Source organism: Eleutherodactylus coqui, chromosome 2 (genome assembly GCF_035609145.1).
Source record: "Eleutherodactylus coqui strain aEleCoq1 chromosome 2, aEleCoq1.hap1, whole genome shotgun sequence".
In the NCBI taxonomy this organism is placed as follows: Eukaryota; Metazoa; Chordata; class Amphibia; order Anura; family Eleutherodactylidae; genus Eleutherodactylus; species Eleutherodactylus coqui.
The window spans coordinates 299,904,050-299,927,734 of NC_089838.1; the positions used below are offsets into that span (position 1 = coordinate 299,904,050).

Consider the following 23,685-nt stretch of genomic DNA (forward strand, 5'->3'; position numbering starts at 1 on the left):
TTTCCCATATAAGTCTATGGGACAGTCAGATTTTCATGCTGTGCACAGACTTCACTAACTTAGTTTATGGTGCAGTAGGGAGGTGACAGGTTCCCTTTAAGAATACCAAATGAGAAAAAAAAAATCAGAACAGTATAGAAATTTTATTTAAGTAGAATTTTAAAATATCTTTGCAGCATGAAATAGCAATCCTCTAACAATTAAATGGGCTTTATTCGAGTCCCTCACAACCTCCCTTATCTCTTTACAGGCCTTGATGTAGTCCACATTATTAGGTGACCATATATGAACTATGCCAAATAAAATAGTTCAACATTTCCTCTCTACGGTAGTCGTATCAAGACAAATATACAAAAAAGAAAAAAATCAAGCACCTCATTTTATTGCAAAACTCGGCACGCAGTTACATCTAAGGGTTCCTAAAACTGGTTCCCCCCCTTGGCCTATAAAAGGCTTTCCGAGGCTCCTTGTGTGTAGTGGCCTCTTCTTCCGCTTGTGTGGAGCTTGTTGACCACTAGACGCCTCTACGACGCAATGAAGAGATTTCACCCCGTTACCAGAGTCTGAGAGGGGCACATTATTGGGATGTGAGAAGCTGGATGGTCGTATCGACGAATTGTCCCCACTGGCCGTTCTGACCAGACTGTTAGGAGATGTTGGGATCGGTGGATGTGTGAGGGCACACAAGGTGACCGGGCTCAGGACGCCCCTACAGACCACCAGTAGAGAGGAGCGTCTGACCAGACTGTTAGGGGGTGTTGGGACCAGTGGATGTGTGAGGGCACAGAAGATGACCAGGCTCAGGGCGCCCCCAATAAGCCACTAGTAGAGAGGAGCGTCTGATCGTCCGACAAGCACGAGTAGATCCAACTGTTTCATTGTCCGCCATCCAGAGACGGGTGGCACCAACGTTACATCCCTGTGTCTGTCTGAACCATTTCCAGGCGCTTGGCTGAAGGACATTTGGTCTCATGACGCTCATTACATGTACAGACTCTGACACCCACCATCGCCTCCGTTTACAGTGATGATGAACGGCGAAACTGGACTGCTTCGGAGTGTCTTCATCGCCGAATCCAGGTTTATTTGGGGCTCTAATGACGGCCGTCCTGGTGTCTGGGGTCCTAGGGGTGAGCGCCTCAATCCTGCCTTTGCTGTGATGGTCTGGGGGTGGGGGGATTATGACATATGACAGTCGCTCACCCCTAGTAGTGGTACGAGGGACAATGGCAGCTTAGCGATATGTTCAGGACATCCTGCAGCCACATGTGTTCCTCTCATGGTGGCTTCCAGCAGGATAATGCTCGGCTGCACACACAAGGGGGTCACAGGAATGTCCCCACAACATTGTCACACTTCCGTGGCCGTCTGGTCACCAGATTTATCGTCAATAGAACATGTATGGGACCATCTGGAACGTCAAGTTTGAAAGCCTATGACTTTGCACGATCTAGAGGCTCAGTTACAGCAAATGTGGATTGATATACTGCAGGATACCATACGAAATCTGTATGCCTCCATGCCAACCCATATCACATCTTGTATACAAGCTACAGGCGGTACAACAGGGTACTAGAGCCTACATGCCTGCCTCTATCACATCTTGTATCCAAGCTAAAGGCGGTACAACAGTGTACTAGAGCCTCCATTCTCCTGTATCACATCTTGTATCCAAGCTACAGGTGATACAACAGGGTACTAGAGCCTCCATGCCAACCCATATCACATCTTGTATACAAGCTACAGGCGGTACAACAGGCTACTAGAGCCTACATGCCTGCCTCTATCACATCTTGTATCCAAGCTAAAGGCGGTACAACAGTGTACTAGAGCCTCCATTCTCCTGCATCACATCTTGTATCCAAGCTAGAGGTGGTACAACAGGGTACTAGAGCCTCCATGCCAACCCATATCACATCTTGTATAGAAGCTAGAGGCGGTACAACAGGCTACTAGAGCCTCGATGCCTGCCTGTTATTTGACAGTGAGTGTAATTTAATCTCACTCTCGTTCTCACTATAACCTTGTTGAATCCAGACTTCTCCTTGGACAATCCCTGTATTATTTTCTGTGGTGGTCCCAGCCAAAACTAACTACAATTAATAAGCTCTGCAGAGGAAACACGATCATCCCCTTCAAAACCATGAACCAGGAGCGCAATATTCCCTTTAGAGAATATTTTAGATCCACGCAGATAAACAAATTTTTTTATCAGCCTCTCAATTCATTTCCAAGGACTTGCGAATAACGGGATTCAAAGTCTTCTGTTGTAATTGACCTAGGTAAGGGAGTCAACTGTCAACTGATCTACCCAGCAAACTACTGATCAACCATCTGATCTGCCAACTCAGAACGTCCCTTTATGTAGACCCTAACTCATACATGCTCGAATGGGAGAGAGAACTAGGTGGTATCCCAGGGGAGGGCTCTTGGCAGCATATATCTGAAAACGCCAGTACCATCTGGTAGTCCAATAATATTAAAGAGACCCCCTACAAAGTGCTTATTTATTGGCGTCTTACCCCAGTAGGGCTCATCAAATGTCCCCTTCCCACCCAAACTCTTGCCTTCATAACTGCAGGGACATTGGGACCTTAGTACAAATGCTGTAGGTCTGTCTGGTTGCCAAGGCGTGTTGGAAAAGAATTGTGAGACTCTTAAGTTCCAATCTTGGAGTCCGAAGTCAACTTTCCACTTGGTCCGTGCTCCTAAATGCAGACATAGTGGGCTTACCTAAAAAGCTTCATCAGGTATCAGGACATATACTATTAGCTGCCAATGGATCATCATAGTCAGTTGGAAGTCTCTATTTTAAGATGGGGCTCTATTAAAGCAGGGTTGTCCAGTAACCAGATAACCTCTTTAAGAAGATCCAGTCTTTTGGGAGGCTAACCAGCATCTTATAAAACAGGCTGCCCAGATTTGAGGCCACTCGGTTAACTATACCATGTAATATTGTATCACTCTAGAAAGGCGTCGAGGCCCTCTTGCCCTTTTTTAAATCAAATCCGCCATCACTATTTCCTCAGACAGAGAGCTTCAGTGTCTCACTGCTCTTACAGTAAAGAACCCCTTCTATGTTGTGTAGAAATCTTCTTTTCCCTATATGTAGCGGATGCCCCCTTGTTACAGTCACACTCTATTGTCCTCGGATATATCTTTACATAGTCATTAGTAGGTAGTATCCAAATATGCAGAGACATACATTGCTGGGTATACACATTATACCAATTAATTAAGCATCCACATCAGATCACAACACTCCAAAAAACATATCCAGTATCAGGCACAATGGTAAACATTATTTACTAGCAAACAATCACTGAAAACGGCTCGATACTTACTGATACAAGGGGGTAGATAGCTGCATCCCCTCAACATGCAGGCAGCCAAATGAGGGAGCCTTGACGATCGGCTTGTGAGCTCAAGTATTTTGGCCAAAATTCAACTAATACCTCACATTACTCACATGCAGTGCGGCTTTTAAACGCCGGGGGAGCCCAGGGTGACAGTATCAATGTGGTCCACTTTATGGTGCAGCGCAGCCCACCGAACTATCATGGCGTCATTAATAGGTTGCTAGTCTGCATGGTGCACTACATATACTAGAATGGTCTGACACTTTGTATTTACACTGTGCAGGAGTATACACCAAGCAGCCACCCTCCTCTATAGTAACCCTTTCCAATCCAATTTTGGATTTAGGGTTTCCTAAAAGGCTTTCTTTCTAAAAAGCCAGTGTATGTGTGCCAGAGAGGTTTCGACAGCAGAGTGGCTGGCAATAGACAATAAGAATACCCTGTCGGACGTCTTCTGACATTGGGGTTGTACAAGATTCAATCAGAATGTAGGAAGACGTCAGACAATGGATTGTAAAAGGTTAAGAGGCTGTGTGAGTGGCTGTCTCATCGGTGTCCCGCACAGGTGTAATCGGCTCCCTCATTTGGCAGTTTGGCTGCCTGCATGTTGAGGGATGCAGCTATCTGCCCCCTTGTATCAGTAAGTATCTGGCCGTTTTCAGTGATTGTTTTTCATTTTTCCTTTCTGTGATACATTAATAACTAGCACGGAGTGATTCAATGTAGCGCTGATAAACGTATAGTCAGCACTGCATAATGTACCAAACATCCAAAATCATGAATATAAAACAACCACAGGCGCAAATAAAACTCAATACACTGCAATACTCCCAGCATTGCAGTACATCAAACCTACCCATAAATGTCAGATGAACAAATGAAATGTCAAGATGAGCGATCCCAAAAATATAGCTGAAAAATGGGCGATTTTTTTCAGTCGATAGCTGTCCCGTAATAAGCCACCCGAAGGGTGCATTCAGACGACCGTATATCGGCTGGGTTTTCACGTCAAGTCGATATACGGCGTCCCTCTCTGCAGGGGGAGGAGGCTGGAAGAGCTGGGAGCAGTGCTCTGAGATCCCGCCTCCTCTCCACCCCCTCTCCGCCCCTCTGCACTGTTTGCAATGAGAGGAGGCGGGACAGGGGCGGGGCTAAGTTTCGGCAATAAGCTCCGCTCTGCCTCTCCTCATTGAAAATAGTGCAGGGGGGTGGAGAGGAAGCAGACAGGGGGCGGGAGCTCAGAGCACTGCTCCCGGCTCTTCCAGCCTCCTCCCCCTGCAGAGAGGGACACCATATATCGGCTGGGTGTGAAAACCCAGCAGATATACGATCGTCTGAATGCACCCTTACTCTATATATGGAGAGACTCGTTAATCAGCATCTGGAGGAGGGCGGGAGGACTCTGCATATATGAATAGGACAGAACTTCAGTGGACTCATCTCCGGTCAGATGCTGCAACGTAAGATCTGCATAGCCGCTGTAAGTGACCGACTGTTCAAATTAGTGTGTCCGACACTATATTCTGCTGACCGCAGTCTGCACAGCTTAGGGGACCCGATAGGTTCCCTTTAATAGTAAATCTGCCCAGTTATGCAGCCATATATGCCTTCTCACTCAGTGCGACATCACATGGCTACATTACTGCTGAAGTGGAGAAAAACTGAGCGAGGACTATTTACCGCTAAGAAAAGAGGGCAGAAACAATGATTAGTCGTAAAGGTGCGAATGAAATCCTGTAGCTGATATTTCCTGGCAGCAATGTCCGTTAATCGGAAAAGTAAGGACCCCGGCAACTTCTTTGGTTACATCATCTAAAATGTAATGGTCAACACTGGGAATCCCTCTGGCATATCACGCCTGGAACCCCCGAATGGAGCCATGAATGCACTATGAATGTAGCCTTAGAGATAGCATACGAAGACTATTTAAAGGGCTAGTCTCATGAAGACATCCTCAGTCCCTATGCCCTATATGGACATCAGAATGGAGACTTGTTTTGTAAAGCGTGGCTCCCATGTTCTGCTCAACCCAACCTACCAAGGCATTACATGGACACAGGGGCATCACTACCGACACTATGGCTGCCAAGGGTCCCTCTGCTCAGTATTTTTGGCATAATGCTGTAAATTAAAAAAAGGACAGTATACTCACCTCGGACTGCCCACAGCTCCACTGTGCCTGCTACTTTGTTCTCTTCTCACTTCTAGGCAGCCAGTCACATGACTGCTGTGCCCAATCCCTGGCCTCAGCTGTATGAACATACCAGAAACATGCCAGGTGCCATGTGAATCTGACCAGCTGCTAGAAAGTGAAGAAAAAACAGAATGGTAGGGGCAGCGGAGCTGCGGGGTAGATAGTCTTTGTTTAACTTTACAGCATTATGCCAAAAATACTGAGTGGGGGCATAAAGGGAGCCACATATAAATAGTGAGCGGGGGCATAAAGGGGGGCACCAGTACTGAGCAGGGGCTAAAAGGCACTTTTACTGTGTAAGGGGCACTAAAAGCAGTACATACTGTGCAGAATCTATAGGAAGCACAAATGGTGATATTATTGTTTGGGGCACTATAGGTGACATTACTATCTGGGGCCCTATGGATGACGAGATTGTGTAGAGGTCTGGAAAGCTGGGAAGGTGCTGGAAAAGCAAGGAGCCAAAGATGTCTGAATGTGAAATTCTGCAGAGACAAGTTTTGGCCAAGCAAAGTAATCAAGGTGGTCTGGGCCAGATGGAAAAGACGGGAAAAGTGAATGACTTCAGTAAGGGAGGTCTGCAGAGCACATGTGCAGAGCTGAAATCTACCACTACATGGTCAATGCTCATGCTAGAGGAGTGGACCACACTTAAAATCTTGCTACAGGGCCCAGCCGTTTTCTAGTTAAGCCTCTGCATGGACAACCATTTATATAATAATTGATCACTGGTGTGTGGCCAAGGGTGTATGTATCGTAGGAGGCAGACCACGCAACTGATATGGTGCACATAGAGATATCTCTAATTGCACCATCCCTTTTGCTAATGGGTAGTTAGAATAAATATAGGGCCAAGATCGTCCTCCAGAGAGGATCGTCATTGTTAGCAAACAAGTAGGTAAAAAATTGGCCCAAGAATAATTTTAAAGGGCATGAAATGGGAAACAAAGACCATGCCTTTCAGTCCTGGGTGAGGTGGCAATACTGGGCACATTTAAGATTTTATTATGGGGCTCCATCCCTTCTATCTACGTCACTGGTAGTGATGAGCGAGCATACTCACTAAGGGCAATTGCCCGAGCGAGCATTGCCCTTAGCGAGTACCTGCCCGCTCGAGAGAAAAGGTTTGGCTGCCGGCAGCAGGCAGGGAGCTGCGGGGGAGAGCGGGACGGAACGGAAGGGAGATCTCTCTCTCTCCCTTTCTCCCCCCCCCCCCCCCCGCTCCCCCCTGCTGACTGCCGCAACTCACCGCTCCCCCACGCCGGCTCCCGAACCTTTTCTCTCGAGCGGGCAGGTACTCGCTAAGGGCAATGCTCACTCGAGCAATTGCCCTTAGCGAGTATGCCCACTCATCTCTAGTCACTGGGGGAAGAGGGGGGATTTCAGAAGCCAAACCTGTGGTGATGATCCGATTGCCATGCCAAACTCCATTTAGAAGTTCTTGTCTTCATGCAACACCCCCTTTAAGCACCATTTTTTCCCAGTTCCGAGTAGTCCTTAATAGCTACCATAAATCCTAGAGATCCACACAAAGAGCCTGAGTGCTGTAAAAAGGTGTGCGGGATATGAGACCAAGGCCAAATGAGGTAGGCTCGTAATTCACACCAGCATTATTAACGTCTGCTAAACTCTGTTGAAAGAAATATGCAGGGAAAAAGGAACCACATAGCAAGTACTTGTCGGAGAGGAATATGTAGCCAAAGTATTAAGTGAATCTGAATATACACGAAGAGAGGAAAGAATGTACATGATTGGAAGGGTGGGGGCACCAGAAATGTAGAAATGGAGACCAGCCAGCCCTACAAAAAGGAATGCGGTTGAAGCAGAGAACGAGTGGGGTGAAATGCTGATAGAGAGTGGGATTAACATCTCCAAGACGGCACATTTATACTCATCTAGATTGCAAATATACACGTATATGCTCAGCACTACGGGGACGGGCTCCGAAGGCAAAGCTGGACGTCCTTGTCTGCAGAGGAGCATGCAAAATTAACCCACAATAGGGTCACACGCCGCATACACAGAGCAGGATAGAGAAAAGTTTGGTTCATCACAAAGTGTTGGCCACATGGCTAATCATCATTAAAGGGGGATTCCGGGCTAACATTGTAATATCTAATGTACGTCATCACAATAAGTCATTGTGTAATAGGTCCTCTGTACCCGGGTTAGATACTTTCTTCATTTTAAAAAAAAATTCTTTATTTAGTCATTTTCCATATAAAACTGTGGTTCAACAAGGACAATGCAAAGGTGATACACAAATAGCATAATGTACCAGAGCATCCGACAAAATATAAAGCAGAGATCAGGGCATAATATATTGTTGAAAAGAGGAAAATGTTTCTATTTGGTGGTAAACAAATAAACAATAAACTAATAATCTAATTTGCTGAAAACCAATGCTCCCTTTGAAATATAGAACAGTGGTTAACCCCCATCTATAGAGAGTAAAGGAGAAAAGAGGGGTTCCACGCTGCGGGGGGGAAAGAAGGGGACGGGAAAGGTTTGCGGTGGCGGAGAAACCAAACAGACGAGACCCCAGGCTGATGAGGAGGAGGGCAAAGAGATAAAAAGAGAGAAAAAAACCCCAAAACAATTAATATATAAGGAATGGGGCGGGGCAGGTGCCTGTGCCTACATACCATTGAAGCGGTAACCACTGTTGGGGAACCTACTTAGCGCTCTACCCAGCAAGATTCTTATATTCATCTGAACCTTGGAACTCCACCCAATGAGGCCACCTTTTGGTAAACTTTTCCCGAGTGTCTTTGAGAGATGCCGTTAGGTCCTCTATTTCTTTGATTTCGCGAATAAGATGGAACCACAAAACAATGGAGGGCGGTAGTGTTTGTCTCCAGAGTTTGGGGATACAGGCCCTTGCTGCGTTCACCAGATGTCACACCATAGAGCGCCTGTAGGTATATTCTGGGATGTCACTGAGATGCAGGAGGAAGAATGCGGGAGATTTTGGCAAGGTAAAATCCTTGAATTTGGAGGTAATAAGCCACACCTCTGACCAGAAACCTGTCAACACTGGGCAATCCCAGAAAATGTGCAGAAGGGTCCCCTGTCCTGCACCGCATCTCCAGCAAAGTGGGGAGACCACGGGATACATTTTATGTAACCGGGAGGACACCGTTTACCACCGAGAGAGGACCTTGGATCCCGCTTCCTCGCGCTTACTTGATATGGAGGACTTATGCGTGTAGGTGGACATTTTTGTTAGCTGTTCAGGTGTAAACGATATCCCCAACTCCTTCTCCCAGGCCAGGACATAAGATGGTGTAGTGTTCTTCATGTCAAACATTAGATTATACATGTGTGACAGGGTATGACGAGAGGGGCCCGTCCAACTACATAATTGCTCAAATGTGGTCTTTGCTCGTGAGACTCCCTGTGCCGAGGGTCGAGAAAGTGGGAAATGCCTAAATTGATGGATCTGCCAGAAGTTCAGTGGTACGGGTTCTGTGACATTGGCCAGCTCATCTACAGACAGCCATTGCCCTTCCAAGATGAAGTGGAATGCTCTAAACCTACCATTTCGGAAACCAACATTGAAACCCACCCCCCTCTACACTCGGAGGGAAGGCCGGGTTACCCAAAATGGGAAATAAGGGAGAGGGCCCAGGTGAGACTCCTGATTTGTGAAGAGCTCGGGGGATTACTCTAAGGGTGGGCCCTATTGTGGGATACAGCCTAATCTCTGATGGGATGTCTCCCTGTATCTAAGGGAGGACAGACAACGGTATTGAGGAAAACGTCTATTCCATTGAGATCCATTGCTTACTATCTGCATGTCTAAGCCAATTAACCACTCTCACTAGTTGGGAGGCCTGATGGTAAGCCACAAAGTCCGGGAGGCCGAGGCCCCCCATCACCTTGGACAATTACTTTTTAAATATTTAATCCAAAAACTTATATTCTAGATCATTTATATCCAATTTAAGAAACACCATAGATATCGAAGAATTGATTCAACAGATAATCTCTACCCATAAAATATAAAATTAGATGGAATATGAGCAACCAAAAATCAATCAAATCATTAAATACCATACTAAAGGCATTTTCCTGAACTTAACTATCTTCATGATAGGTGAGCAATAGTTGATTGGTGGGGATTTGTTGCTTGGGACCCTTGCAGAAACCCTTATCAGCTGGGCCACTTCAGTCCATATTGGGTACAGCACCGTACATTGTATAGAGGCTGTACCTGGTTTAGCAGCTCAGTCCTGCTGCTCTCAGGCCATGTGACCAATAAACGTGACATCACATGCCTGAGAAGAGGCCGTGGCACTTACCCAAGCACCAGGGCCTCTGCAAATCAGTTGATGGGGAGCGGTCCCAAGTGGTTGACCTCCACTAATCAACTATTGATAACTTATCCTGAGGATAGATCACCAACAGTTTAGTCCTGGAAAACCCCTTTAAACTAACAATAGGGGTGACATCCTGCTCACAAAAGCTTACAAACAATGAGAAAATGGGGGTGACCCAAGAGGCAGCACTGCTTCTTCTGTACAATGGTCCGGCAATTGTTTTGTAAAATGTCCGTCAGGTTATTGTCAAAAACATGCCTGTCTAGGAAACACACATCCACAAAAAGACTCGGCCCAAGCTACTCTGGCCAGCAACACCTAGGGACTGTAGGGACTCTTAACACTTCTAATTGGGATATGAGCTTCGCTGCTACAAGCCCTGCTCACTAGAGCCGCTGCCAACTGGTGGAGCAAATGGGCACAGGGCACAAAGTCAAAACAAGCTAAGGTACTGGAAAGTCAGAATATGTCAACTAACAGGAAGACCACAGAAACCAGGGTGACAAATAAATTAGTTGTCAGGCGAGCTAAGCTCATCATCAGGAATCAACAAGACAAGGTCATCCAGCAATCTAAAGGGGTATTTACACGCAATAATTATCGCTCAAAATGTCTTAAAACTATGGCATATGAGCGATAATCGTTGTGCGTAAATGCTACCATCGCGCACTTTTCGTCTGAACAATGATTTTTAGGTGTGTTCAAAAACCATCGTTCAGACCGCACACTATGTTCTCCACAGGATCAGGAGATAACATATTCATGCCATCAGCCCATGCGAGAACAAAGGACCGAATTGCAGAGCTCAGACCACCTGCTGAGTTCTGCAAGCAGCTCCCAGAAGCTCATTTGCACGCAAATGAAGCTGATAAAGTATTAATGGGCATTAGTGCCCATTAGTACTTTATGCAAAATGATCCCAAAAATGATCAATCTTACAATCGTTTGAAAGATTGTCTTTGCGTGTAAATAAGCTTTAACAGGCCAGGTCAAAAACACAGGAGACAAATGTCACAAAGACAATGCACCAGGTAGAAAGGCTCAACAACCGGCACAGATAGTCCAGACAGGAGTTTAAGGGTATCTTCACACAATAGACTTTGGGGTGAATTTTGGCCACTGTGGTTTTCAAATCCACTTTGCGGGTAGAATAAAAAGAGACACTTATCCATCCATACAACGTAATGGATATATCTAAATTGTGGACGGGCAACTAGTGCAGTAACTGGCATAGGGTGGAGGTATCGGTGTAGCGGTTGGCTAGAACAATGAACCTGGCTGCTGCAAAATAGTGCAATTATTATAAGTGTGCATTAAATCTTCTTCATAAAAATACATTGACACAAATTGTTGTGTGATAACACCCATATAGTCCCTAAGAGATCCACACTGGCAAGTTAAAGCAACCCTCCGGGCCTGGAGAAGCAAAGGTGGCTACACCAACCTCTGACTACCTGATGCACACACTGTGTATATATGTTTCATTCGTATAAGACACTACAACTGCTTTGATTGACCAGTGCTGACTAGTAAGAGCAGCATGCAGCGTCTTAAACTATCAAATAAGGGAGATGGAATAATGCCTCCACAGTGCCACAGGCAAATACCCTGAAACAGCTGTCTGTGCATGGAGTCTGGCTTTGCTTTTAATTCCCAGTCATTGTTACAAGGCTTGTATAAAGAGTTTAACTTTGGCTTGAAGGAATGCTGCCTTCCAATGAGTGGCACTGTGGAGGTATTATTCCATCTCTCTTATTTGCATATTACCCAAAGGAGCATGAATGGCCTTTTGAGTCGGGTGCTCTCCCGATGGAGAAAAGATAGAGAAGTGCGGCCATCTTTGTTTGTCCAGGTCTGGGGGGTAGCTACAGTTCCATCCAACAGGGCAATCAGTATGAAAAACAAGAGCGTAAGTGAAAGCTGGTGGAGCAGCCCACTCGTTCCCTCCACCTGAAGAAAGAGTCTCCAGTTGCTCCGACAGGCATGTCTAATGCCAGAAAATAAGCCCCCTGAAGGACAATAGTGTGTCGTAAGCCCTGAAGATCTGGCAGCATTAAGGGAATGATGTCGCTCCATCTTGATGCAACCAGTATGTCACCAGTGATGGGGATTAAAGGAGGTTACAGTGGATGCCATTTCATGGAGTCAATACGGCTTGAGCAGCCACATTCCCCTCTTGGGGATATAGGGGCAGCCCCTAGACACAAGCTAGGCCAGATGATCCCGGTAAAGAGGGCCATTGGAGTCAGAACCAAGGGGTCCCTGAGAAAAAGGGTGCACAGCAATAAGTCTTCATACTGCAAAATTTGTATAACCTCCCTCTGTCCACTGCCACCTTATATCCGTATGCGTACCATAAAGGTAGCCCAAACATCAGGCCTCTCTGTTCTGGTTGGCAAGCCCCAGCATCATAACGGGGATAATTTCGATCCTTTGCTGTGGGGCCTCTTCTTTTACATATACAGCAGAAATGGAAACATTTGTGCATTTGCATTTAAAAGGCTTTTCTCCGCATTTATAGAGAGGTATAGCCTAGCATGCCAGGTTTGCCCGTTCTGCCATTCTGATGGCCAAGTAAATATGGTCACTCTCAATGGAAGATATAGAAAGCCAAGAAAGCAAATAATGCGATCTCAGGATCGGTGGGGGTTTCATCAGACAATTATCTCATATTCTATATCCCAAAGCAAGCTGGTTTTGCGTGTAGCCAACTCATTTAAAGTGTGCCAGACACCAGCTTGTGGGGGTGGAGGGTGATGGCACCAGGCGGATGCAGACTGGGGACGATCTCCCCCCTTAGGTCTTCTTGGCCACTTGGCAATGCATGGTAGAGCTACATGAATCATCCTCCTCTTGGCTCTGGGCTCCAACTCTCTGATATTTTAAAGGTGCCATTGTCAGCCCATCAGCGTCCCCACAATACAATCGCTTTGTTCCGGAGCGGCCCTTCCGAAGCAAGCTCGATTCCGGAGCGGCCCTTCCGAAGCAAGCTCGATTCCGGAGCGGCCCTTCCGAAGCAAGCTCGATTCCGGAGCGGCCCTTCCGAAGCAAGCTCGATTCCGGAGCGGCCCTTCCGAAGCAAGCTCGATTCCGGAGCGGCCCTTCCGAAGCAAGCTCGATTCCGGAGCGGCCCTTCCGAAGCAAGCTCGATTCCGGAGCGGCCCTTCCGAAACAAGCTCGATTCCGGAGCGGCCCTTCCGAAACAAGCTCGATTCCGGAGCGGCCCTTCCGAAACAAGCTCGATTCCGGAGCGGCCCTTCCGAAACAAGCTCGATTCCGGAGCGGCCTTTCCGAAACAAGCTCGATTCCGGAGCGGCCTTTCCGAAACAAGCTCGATTCCGGAGCGGCCTTTCCGAAACAAGCTCGATTCCGGAGCGGCCTTACCGAAACAAGCTCGATTCCGGAGCGGTCTTTCCGAAACAAGCTCGATTCCGGAGCGGCCTTTCCTGAAACAAGCTCGATTCCGGAGCGGCCTTTCCTGAAACAAGTTCGATTCCGGAGCGGTCTTTTCTGAAACAAGCTCGATTCCGGAGCGGCCTTTCCTGAAACAAGTTCGATTCCGGAGCGGTCTTTCCTGAAACAAGCTCGATTCCGGAGCGGTCTTTCCGAAACAAGCTCGATTCCGGAGCGGTCTTTCCGAAACAAGCTCGATTCCGGAGCGGTCTTTCCGAAACAAGCTCGATTCCGGAGCGGTCTTTCCGAAACAAGCTCGATTCCGGAGCGGTCTTTCCGAAACAAGCTCGATTCCGGAGCGGCCTTTCCAAAACAAGCTCGATTCCGGAGCGGCCTTTCCAAAACAAGCTCGATTCCGGAGCGGCCTTTCCGAAACAAGCTCGATTCCGGAGCGGCCTTTCCGAAACAAGCTCGATTCCGGAGCGGCCTTTCCGAAACAAGCTCGATTCCGGAGCGGCCTTTCCGAAACAAGCTCGATTCCGGAGCGGCCTTTCCGAAACAAGCTCGATTCCGGAGCGGCCTTTCCGAAACAAGCTCGATTCCGGAGCGGCCTTTCCGAAACAAGCTCGATTCCGGAGCGGTCTCTCCGAAACAAGCTCGATTCCGGAGCGGTCTTTCCGAAACAAGCTCGATTCCGGAGCGGTCTTTCCGAAACAAGCTCGATTCCGGAGCGGTCTTTCCGAAACAAGCTCGATTCCGGAGCGGTCTTTCCGAAACAAGCTCGATTCCGGAGCGGTCTTTCCGAAACAAGCTCGATTCCGGAGCGGTCTTTCCGAAACAAGCTCGATTCCGGAGCGGTCTTTCCGAAACAAGCTCGATTCCGGAGCGGTCTTTCCGAAACAAGCTCGATTCCGGAGCGGTCTTTCCGAAACAAGCTCGATTCCGGAGCGGCCTTTCCGAAACAAGCTCGATTCCGGAGCGGCCTTTCCGAAACAAGCTCGATTCCGGAGCGGCCTTTCCGAAGCAAGCTCGATTCTGGAGCGGTCCTTTTGAAACAAGCTTGATTCTGGTATTGTATTTATGTTACAAGCTTGTATCTATGTACTGAGCTGGTATTGAATCTATGTACTGAGTTTGGTTCTGTGTTGTATTTATGTACTGAGTTTGGCTTTGTTAAACTATTTATTCCCTGAGCTGCTATGCTACGGGTATGCTGCTATTTTGCTGCTTTCTGCACAACAAAAATACAGGTTGACTGCCTATCAGTGCAATATATATTGTTTTTTCTTATAGAAGGGAGCGCCAAATAAATACCGCACAGTGTGCCATCTAAACGAAGGCTGGCCCTGGCTCTATACATGTGTCACTAGTGAGAAAACCCCTTGAATGCAACCAGTTGAGGCCAGTAATAATAATTACTCATACTAAGTAATGTAGCTGCTGACACAAGCCAGCTGCAGGAGGTTATGTTCATAGGTCCCCGAGGGCATCGCCGCTGCTCTTACATAACGTGGAGCATTACATGATACGTTATACGTTGGACTGAAATGTAGGTTTTTTTTTAATGTACAATATTGGTGCGTTCACGTTTCATTCTGGAATAAGCCCAGTACAGGAAGAAAACGCGTTTCATGCCATCCTCCGCTAACCACCAGCATAAATATCACGCCATGCTTATTTAGGAGGGGCACGGTGACTTCACTGATGGTTATTGCAGGGTGTAGGTGTACTAATCTGCGGACTGTATAAAATCATCTCCATGGTAGTGCAGCAAAACAGGAAGCTGAAGACAACAACAGGATGAGCGTTTGGGGGCGCCTGGATACTAGGAGTTAGATAAAAGGGAGGTAAAGTCGGGTTATATGCGGGTAGAGATCACAGGAAGGGAGCGACGGCAAACTGTGGACAGGAACATTGATATTATGCTATCGAGAAACAGGACGGGGGTTGATATGGTCAGGGAGTAACGGTCACAAATGTAACAGTTGCACGATCTTGTGCAAGGTTATCCATGTGGCTAGAAAGGTTAATCACAAAAACAAAAACTCAAAATCCAGTAAATTTCGGACTGGAAGACTCAGCAATCAGTTTTACTTTTAACTCTTTAATATACTAGAAAGGTTTGCAAAGTTTTTAACTTATTAGAGCAGCACTTTGTACTTCAGAGCTGCTCTTCCTGCTATAGTAGAGAGTTACTACCATAGTCATCCATTGCGGAGGCAATAGAAAAATAAGAGCTGCACTTGCAATTACGAGCGCCGGCCACTACACAGGGGTCGGAACAGCGGCTTACGCTCTGACCCCGGTGTATTTGTGGTGCTGTCAAGGGGCGCCCAATCGGGTGATCGATTGGGGTCCCAGGTGGCGGACCCCAGCTGATCAACCATTGAGGGCCTGTTCTAAGAATAGATAATCAATGGTATTCTCCTTGGAAAACCCCTTTAAGTTCAATTGAAGGAGTGAAATCAGTGTAGATTTGCTGAAGATTATTTCAGCTGCAGAGAATACACAGAAAATCCGCTATATGTGACGGAATTTCTGTGCGGCAAATCCGCCCACGGCTCCCAATCCCGGGATTCACACAGGGTGGCCAATCCCTCGCAGCGCTGACGGGTGGAACCGGCGCTGCTGTGCGGAATTGACAGCCGTAGCATGTCAATTCTTTTTTTTTTTTTTTTTTTAGATGCAGTGCTGAAGAGACCAGGATCGGGGTTAGCCGTGTAATGTGCGGTGATTCGATTTTGGAAGAACTGCGGGCCATTCATTGTAGGACGAGGCGGCAGGAGAAGCAGTGTCAGACTGTTGTATGCGTGTTTCAGTGAGGGCAAGCAGGTTGAGGCATTTGGTGGTGAAGAGGTCGTGGAGGGAGTTTGTTGCATGCAGACTAGGAGTTCCAGAGGGCGCATTGGAAGGAGACGGGGAAGGGTGCACATGGGCTAACGGTTGGGCTTGAGGGGTGTTTCCGTATGGTTGGTGGGAGGTTGTGGTAGAGGGAAATCTAAGATGCCAGAATTGATATAAAGAAGAGTCATGGTGCACTGGTGAAAAAAAGGACAGGGCATATGCTAACGATTTGGCCCTTTGGCTCATTATCCAAGGAAGACAACACATTTTTCACTCCTTTCTCAACATGAATGTAGCCACAGCCAATCAACATGGAGGGCTGCACAATTAGTATATAGTCAGTACTCTACTGCAACACTCCAAATAGGTATAGAGAGAATACTGGAGGTGGCATTGGAAAATACCGCACAAGAACCCTTCATTAAAACTGACCTGAAGATCGCGTTCTGTTTCTTGAGCTCACACGGAGGAGATCTACCTTCAGGTTCGCCAAATCCTCTTCATCCAAAGCAATATCCCCCCAGAAAGCAACTGGAAGAAGTAAGAAAAACCACAAATTAGAAGGCAGGCTTGGCTGTGCGCTCTGAAAATGTTCTCACTGGTTTGTTACAATTGACTGAAACTTTGATGTGACTCCCCACAGCCAAACTGCAAGTGAATGGAAATCTTGACCTATGTGTGTGTCTCAAGGAGGAAAAAGGCACATCATGGGGTTTGAAAGGTCACAGAATGTAGCTGCACAACTAAAGAATACGAGTATCCGTGTTCTTACATCTCATCTCCGAGCTTTACAGCAATGAGTGGTGAATATCGTAGATTAGATTAGGACTAAACATTCTGCCTGAATTAATATTCACAAACATATAGGTAATAAGGCAGTAAGAAAAAAAAAAGCATTGTTTAAAGGGGTTGTCCCGAGGCAGCAAGTGGGTCTATACACTTCTGTATGGCCATAATAATGCACTTTGTAATATACATTGTGCATTAATTATGAGCCATACAGAAGTTATAAAAAGTTTTTTACTTACCTGCTCCGTTGCTGGCGTCCTCGTCTCCATGGTGCCGACTAATTTTTGGCCTCCGATGGCCAAATTAGCCGCGCTTGCGCAGTCCGGGTCTTCAGCAGTCTTCTATGGAGCCGCTCGTGCCAGAGAGCGGCTCCGTGTAGCTCCACCCCGTCACGTGCCGATTCCAGCCAATCAGGAGGCTGGAATCGGCAGTGGACCGCACAGAAGAGCTGCGGTCCACGAAGACAGAGGATCCCGGCGGCCATCTTCAGCAGGTAAGTATGAAGACGCCGGACCGCCGGGATTCAGGTAAGCGCTGTGCGGGTGGTTTTTTTAACCCCTGCATCGGGGTTGTCTCGCGCCGAACGGGGGGGGGGGGGGGGGTTTAAAAAAAAAAAAACCCGTTTCGGCGCGGGACATCTCCTTTAAGGCTGGAGCTACATGGAGACTTTGAGCTTGAAAGAAATTAGTAGCGCTACAGTCTTAGCGATATGCAACTCGTGTGGTCACACCGGGTGCTTCGACCAACCTGTAGGAGAGGCACCAGGAGCCTTGGGGCAATTGCTCCACTTAGGTCCTCCCAGACAGATGATCATCTTGCGGAGCTACATGAATCATCCTCCTCCTGGCTCTTCTCCTGTAAGATCCCAATACAATACACTTACTTTTTTTTTGCTTCTGTATCTATGTACTGAGCTTGGTCCTGGGGCAGCATTTATGTCACAAGTTTGGTTCTGGGGAACATTAAGATCAATTTCTGTCAGACACGTTGATGAAACATGACAGACCTAATTTTATGTCAATGGGGCCTATTGGGCGCTGGTGGTATCCATCATATGGCAGATCCTGATGCTGCCAACTACCGACCCATCTCAAGCCTCCCCTTCATCTCCAAACTACTAGAACGGCTGGTTCACTCCCGCCTTGTAAGCTATCTATCAGAGCACTCTCTCCTCGACCCCCTACAGTCTGGCTTCCGACCCCAAACACTCGACAGAAACTGCCCTTACAAGGGTATCAAACGACCTACTGACAGCCAAATCGAGGGGCGATTACTCCCTACTGATCCGCCTTGATCTCTCCGCAGCATTTGACACTGTCGACCACAAACTCCTCCTCAGTATGATTCGCTCCATCGGCCTGAAGGACACTGCTCTCTCCTGGTTCTCCTCCTACCTATCTGACCGCTCTTTCAGCGTCACCTTTGCTGGCTCTACCTCTCCTCCTCTTCCCCTTGCTGTTGGGGTCCCCCAGGGCTCTGTCCTCGGCCCCCTCCTTTTCTCTATCTACACAGCCCCTATTGGACAAACCATCAGGAGATTTGGCCCCCAATACCACCTCTATGCTGACGACACCCAGTTATACACCTCTTCCCGTGACATCTTTGCACCTTTACTCCAAAACATCACCGACTGTCCATTTGCTGTCTCTAACACCATGTCCTCTCTCTACCTAAAACTAAACCTCTCTAAAACTGACCTGCTGGTATTTCCACCCTCCACTAACCGACCTCCTCCTGACATATCCATCTCAGTGTGTGGCGCCACCATAACTCCCAGACAACATGTCCGCTGCCTTGGGGTCATATTCGACTCTGATCTCTCCTTTACCCCCTACATCCAATCTCTTGCCCGAACATGTCAGCTGCACCTCAAGAACATCGCAAGAATCCGCCCTTTTCTCACCGTAGACTCGCTAAAAACGCTTACTGTTGCCCTCATCCTGTCACGGCTCGATTATTGCAACTCGTTGCTGATCGGCCTCCCCTGCACCAGACTCTACCCTCTCCAATCCATCCTGAATGCAGCAGCCAGGCTCATCTTCCTGTCCAGCCGCTACTCGGATGCCTCTGCCCTGTGCCGGCCATTGCACTGGCTGCCCGTTAAATACAGAATTCAATTCAAACTCGCTACCTTCATCCACAAAGCCCTCCACAGTGCAGCGCCCCCCTACATCGCCTCCCTCATCTCAATCCATCACTCAGCCCGGGCTCTCCGCTCTGCTAACGAAACTAGACTGCGCACCCCTCTAATTCGAACTTCTCACTCCCGCCTCCAAGACTTCTCCAGGGCAGCACCGATCCTCTGGAACGCACTACCAAAGGCTACCAGGGCAATCACTAACACACTAAACTTCAGGCGTGCTCTAAAAACGCACCTCTTCAGGGAGGCATACTGCATTCCCTAAACAAACCCCTCTGTACTCCGCCTGATAACATGCTCCATGACCTACTGACTGCAATCCCTGCTAGCAGTCTTAAACCATTCTACGGTCAGATGGCTAAATGTCTGACCATTGTCTGTGTATAACATCCCTCACTCTCCACCTCCCCATACCATGCACACCTCCAGCCCCTTTACCTTCTGTATGACCCCATTACTTGTAGTATGTAAGCTCGTTGGAGCAGGACCCTCACCCCTATTGTTTCCATCAATTGATTACTATGTAACCGTGGTTCTGTAATGTTTGTACTTTTGTCTTTCTGTATACCCCCTGTCTATGTAAGCGCTGCAGAATATGTTGGCGCTATACAAATAAAGATTATTATTATTAGATCCTAGACTGCTAAAGTAAACCACAGCACAGATTTAAGCAAAGGCAGAAAGTGGTCATATACATTAGCTGAATGATGGCCAAAGTCGCTGACTACCTAACACATATGGAAACCTTTAGTTTCTCCCCCAACAGTGGATATTAATGGGGGAAAGGATCAGGCATATTAAATTGTCACTGGAGATGAGCGGTCACCAGGTGCCTGGCAGCAGCTTATCCCCACTATATAGAACAGGAATTTCATAAATATTCTCCGTTTGCTTTGCAATTTCATTAGAGCTACGAGCGAGGTGTTGCTAGTTTCAGGAATTCTGCTGTTTTGTATGGAAGCTGTCATGTAACACATTGAAGAATGTAACAGCTGCTGTATCACCTGGATGTTATTACATACCATAGTTGTTGCAGATACATTTTTTATTTCATAAGGTTATCTATAAAAAAGCAAAGCTGTACTGCAAACTAAGGCAAGACTGGCACCAAAATATATACACAAGCAAACAGGTACATGGCTATTAGGGTAGCTTGACACAACTCAAAGTGCTGAAGGACAGAAATCCGGATGCCCCATCAACAGCAGAGCAAAAGCCACCTACAGTCTGAGCCGCTCTAGTGGATGGCGATCTATAAATGGCTACCATGTAATAATACCCTTCTGTGTATAGGATGGGTGGGACAGTTGAGGAATTGCTGATATAGAATCATTGATACATCTGCAACACAGATGCAACCATGGATGACCAAAATGTACTGTGCCTCTCCAAAAAACCCTCTCCCTCTCATCTAAACTGGATTTTTCTGTGACCGATTTTCAATTTGCCCATGAGAGGATAACCCCTTCAGACTAACTTCACATGGGTGAGCGTGATATAATGCCATGAATCCCGCCCCCATATCGCGATCCCCACCATGTGAATTCGCCAGGGATGAGACGAGTTTTCAAGGCAAAACAGCCTCACATCACTTCAGACATACAGGGATCCCCCGGCGCAGCTGTCACAGCTGCAGCAGAGGATCGTAGAGCTTCTCCCATTGCTTTCAACTGGGGCGATCTCTGATGAAGAGATCAAGCTGCAGAAAACATCATGCTGCGATTTGTTTCCTGCATCGCGGTACCATGTGGGAAAGCATCACTCATGTGTAGAGCTTCATTCAAAAGAATAGGGTTCAAATTTTTGAATCTCAAAACCCACAAATCTCATGCGATTTTAGCGCTCGTGCGAAGTCAGCCCTAGGGCTCCTTCACACTGGCATGGGCAATATCAGCCCGTGATTTATGGCCCGCTATCGCCCTCGCCATCCACAAAAGCCCTGTGGATATGAGGCTTTTTCATCTGCAATCAGCCTTGCATCACTGCGGGGAGGAAGGGAATCCCTGCTGCGGGTGTCACAGCCGCGGCAGAGGATCGCGGAGTTCTCCCATTGCTTTCAATGGGAGATCTCGCAGAAAGATAGGACATGCCGTGATTTGTTTCCCGCATAGCATCACATCGCCATGCAGGAAAACATCACTAATGTGTATGAACCCATTCAAAAAAATGGGTGTTCTGAATGCCGCTGTAATCGCGGTACAACGCTCCCAGACCTGCGCTCTAACGCTGCGATTTCGAGCACTGTCTTCTCTACTTTGGCAAGTATTGCATTTTTTAACGCACCTCACCACCTATTACAATGATGAGATGCATTAGGAAGCGCTGTTAGGCCATGTATAGTGTGTTCAAAAGCGCTAATATAAAAATCGCGGCATTTTGCCAACGCCGTATGTGAGCGTGGCCTAAGGAGATCAATTTCTGCAGTAAACTTGAAAGATTACCTTAAAGAGCTTTTACTACAAGCCAAGTGAGAGTTGATGCAAAGCTCAGCTCCACTTTTGGTGGACTTAGTGCAACCACGTATTATAGGCCCCTTTCACGCCTGCGCCAGCGCTCCTGGAGATATCTGTTTGGCTCAGTCCACAAAACTAAATAACGAAAGTATCAGAACCAGTGGATCCAGCACATGCCGAAGCCGAATGGACCCCGCTGACTATGATGGGGTTCAGTCCAGCTTCTGAACAGCATTTTAACAGACCAAACACTGCTTCATCCAGGACCTTCTGCTGGACCTGTGCCAATGGAACCTTCAACACAGATATGGTCACCTCATCATTTGAGAAGAACCTCATGTAATACTAGATGTTTAAACCATAGTGGCCATTGGAAGGAAGACAAACAGACACAGGAAGCTTTCCCTGGTGATAACTAATCTCTAGTTCCATGGACCTAAAACCACACATCTATGGTTCACCAGAGAACCTTTAACCCTTTGCAATCCAATTTTGGATTCAGGGTTTCCTAGGGGGTTTTCTCTTTCTGCCATTATACAATGGCACCATCTGCTGGCTAGAGACAGTACTGCGGTATGGGATATGCTGGAGAGGCCCCCGACAACAAAGCGGCTAGTAATATACAGTAAGAATACCCTGCCGGACATCTTCCGACATCTGAGCTGTACAGCCTTCAATCAGAATGTCTTTAGACGTCAGTGGATTGGAATGGGTTAATCTAAAGGTCCTTTTACACGGGACTGTCAGATGCTTCGAAAAGATTATTGCTCCTGTGCTTTTATAGTAGCACGCACTGAACGGAGGCGCAGCGCGTTGGAGATCTCTTCCGGCCACTCGCCTCTATTCACAGTAAACACGCAGTTATTCGTAGATGAAGGACTGCCTGTTCAGTCCAACTGTTAGGCCGGTGGTGCACGACCGTCACTTGTGCGGATGATCTGCGGTATTCCACATGCATTAAAAAAAATAGAACATTCGCTATGTCTAGAGATGAGCAAACCTACTCGTTTCCAGTAATTACTCAATCGAGCGCCGCAATTTTCAAGTACTTCAGTACTCGGGTGAAAAGATTTGGGGGGAGGCGTGGCGGAGCGGGGGGTAGCAGCGGGGAACAGGGGGGAGCCCTCTCTCTCTCCCTCTCCCCCCCCACTCCCCGCTGCAACCCCCCACTCACCCACGGCGCCCCCCGAATCTTTTCGCCCGAGTACGGAAGTACTCGAAAATCGCGGTACTCTGGCGAAAAAGGGGCGTGCCCGAGTAGGCTCGCTCATCTCTAGCTATGTCCACTCGATTGCGATTTCGGTTTGCAGAAATTAAATCGCAGCATGTTCTATGTTTTTGTGGATTCCGCACGGATAGCTTTCATTGAAATCAATAGAAGCCGTCCGACCTGCGACCCATCCGTGTTACCAGCATCATCGCCTAGCAACGGCACGTGAAAAATAAACATTTGAAAAAAGAATCTGTACTACGCATGTCCGACGGCAGCTCAGCGCAGCACAGATAAAGACGACAAGAGGCAGTTACACGCGGACACCGGCTGCAGTCAGGATCGGATTCCGTTGCAGAATCCAACCCGTCAGTGAGGCCGGCCTTGTAGTTTTTATGCATTCATAAAAACCAAACAAACAATAAGCAAATGAACCATCATTCGTCGTTTATTCGTTGGCAGAGTTTACACTGAATGATTAAAATCATCTTTACACAATCCAACAATTAACTGAACGAAAATCACTTTTAGAAACGGTTGTCCAGAACCTTCTGAATTAAGCTCAAAGAATAACCCTTTGTACAGGGGCGAGGGCCGAGAGCATTATCCTTCCACTATAAAAGGCACTTGTCAGGCCTTACATGGAATACTGCGTACAGTTCTGGTCACCGGTGCTCAGGAGGGATGTTACAGTGCTTGAGGGGGTTCAAAGAAGGGCAACTAAACTAATACATGGAGTGAAGGGACTGGAATACCCAGAGAGGCATCAAAATTGGGATTATTCACCCTGGAAAAAAGAAGGTTAAGAGGCGACCAAATAACTATGTATAAGGACATGAGGGGACAATACAAGGATCTCTCCCATGATCTGTTTATACCCAGGACCATGACGGTAACGAGAGGGCATCCTCTACGTCTAGAAGAAAGCAGGTTTCATCACCAACATAGAAGGGGGTTCCTTACTGTAAGAGACTGTGGAAC

At 47.4% G+C, this 23,685-nt stretch overlaps 1 protein-coding gene across 1 annotated transcript in view; it reads right to left on the bottom strand.

The window, feature by feature from the left end:
- Positions 1–23,685, bottom strand: part of BMP1 (bone morphogenetic protein 1) — a 115,988-nt gene that overhangs the window by 64,768 nt on the left and 27,535 nt on the right. The window contains exon 2 of the mRNA XM_066593465.1: positions 16,545–16,643. Coding sequence (XP_066449562.1) covers positions 16,545–16,643 — 99 coding nt within the window. The remainder of the gene's footprint in view (positions 1–16,544; positions 16,644–23,685) is intronic.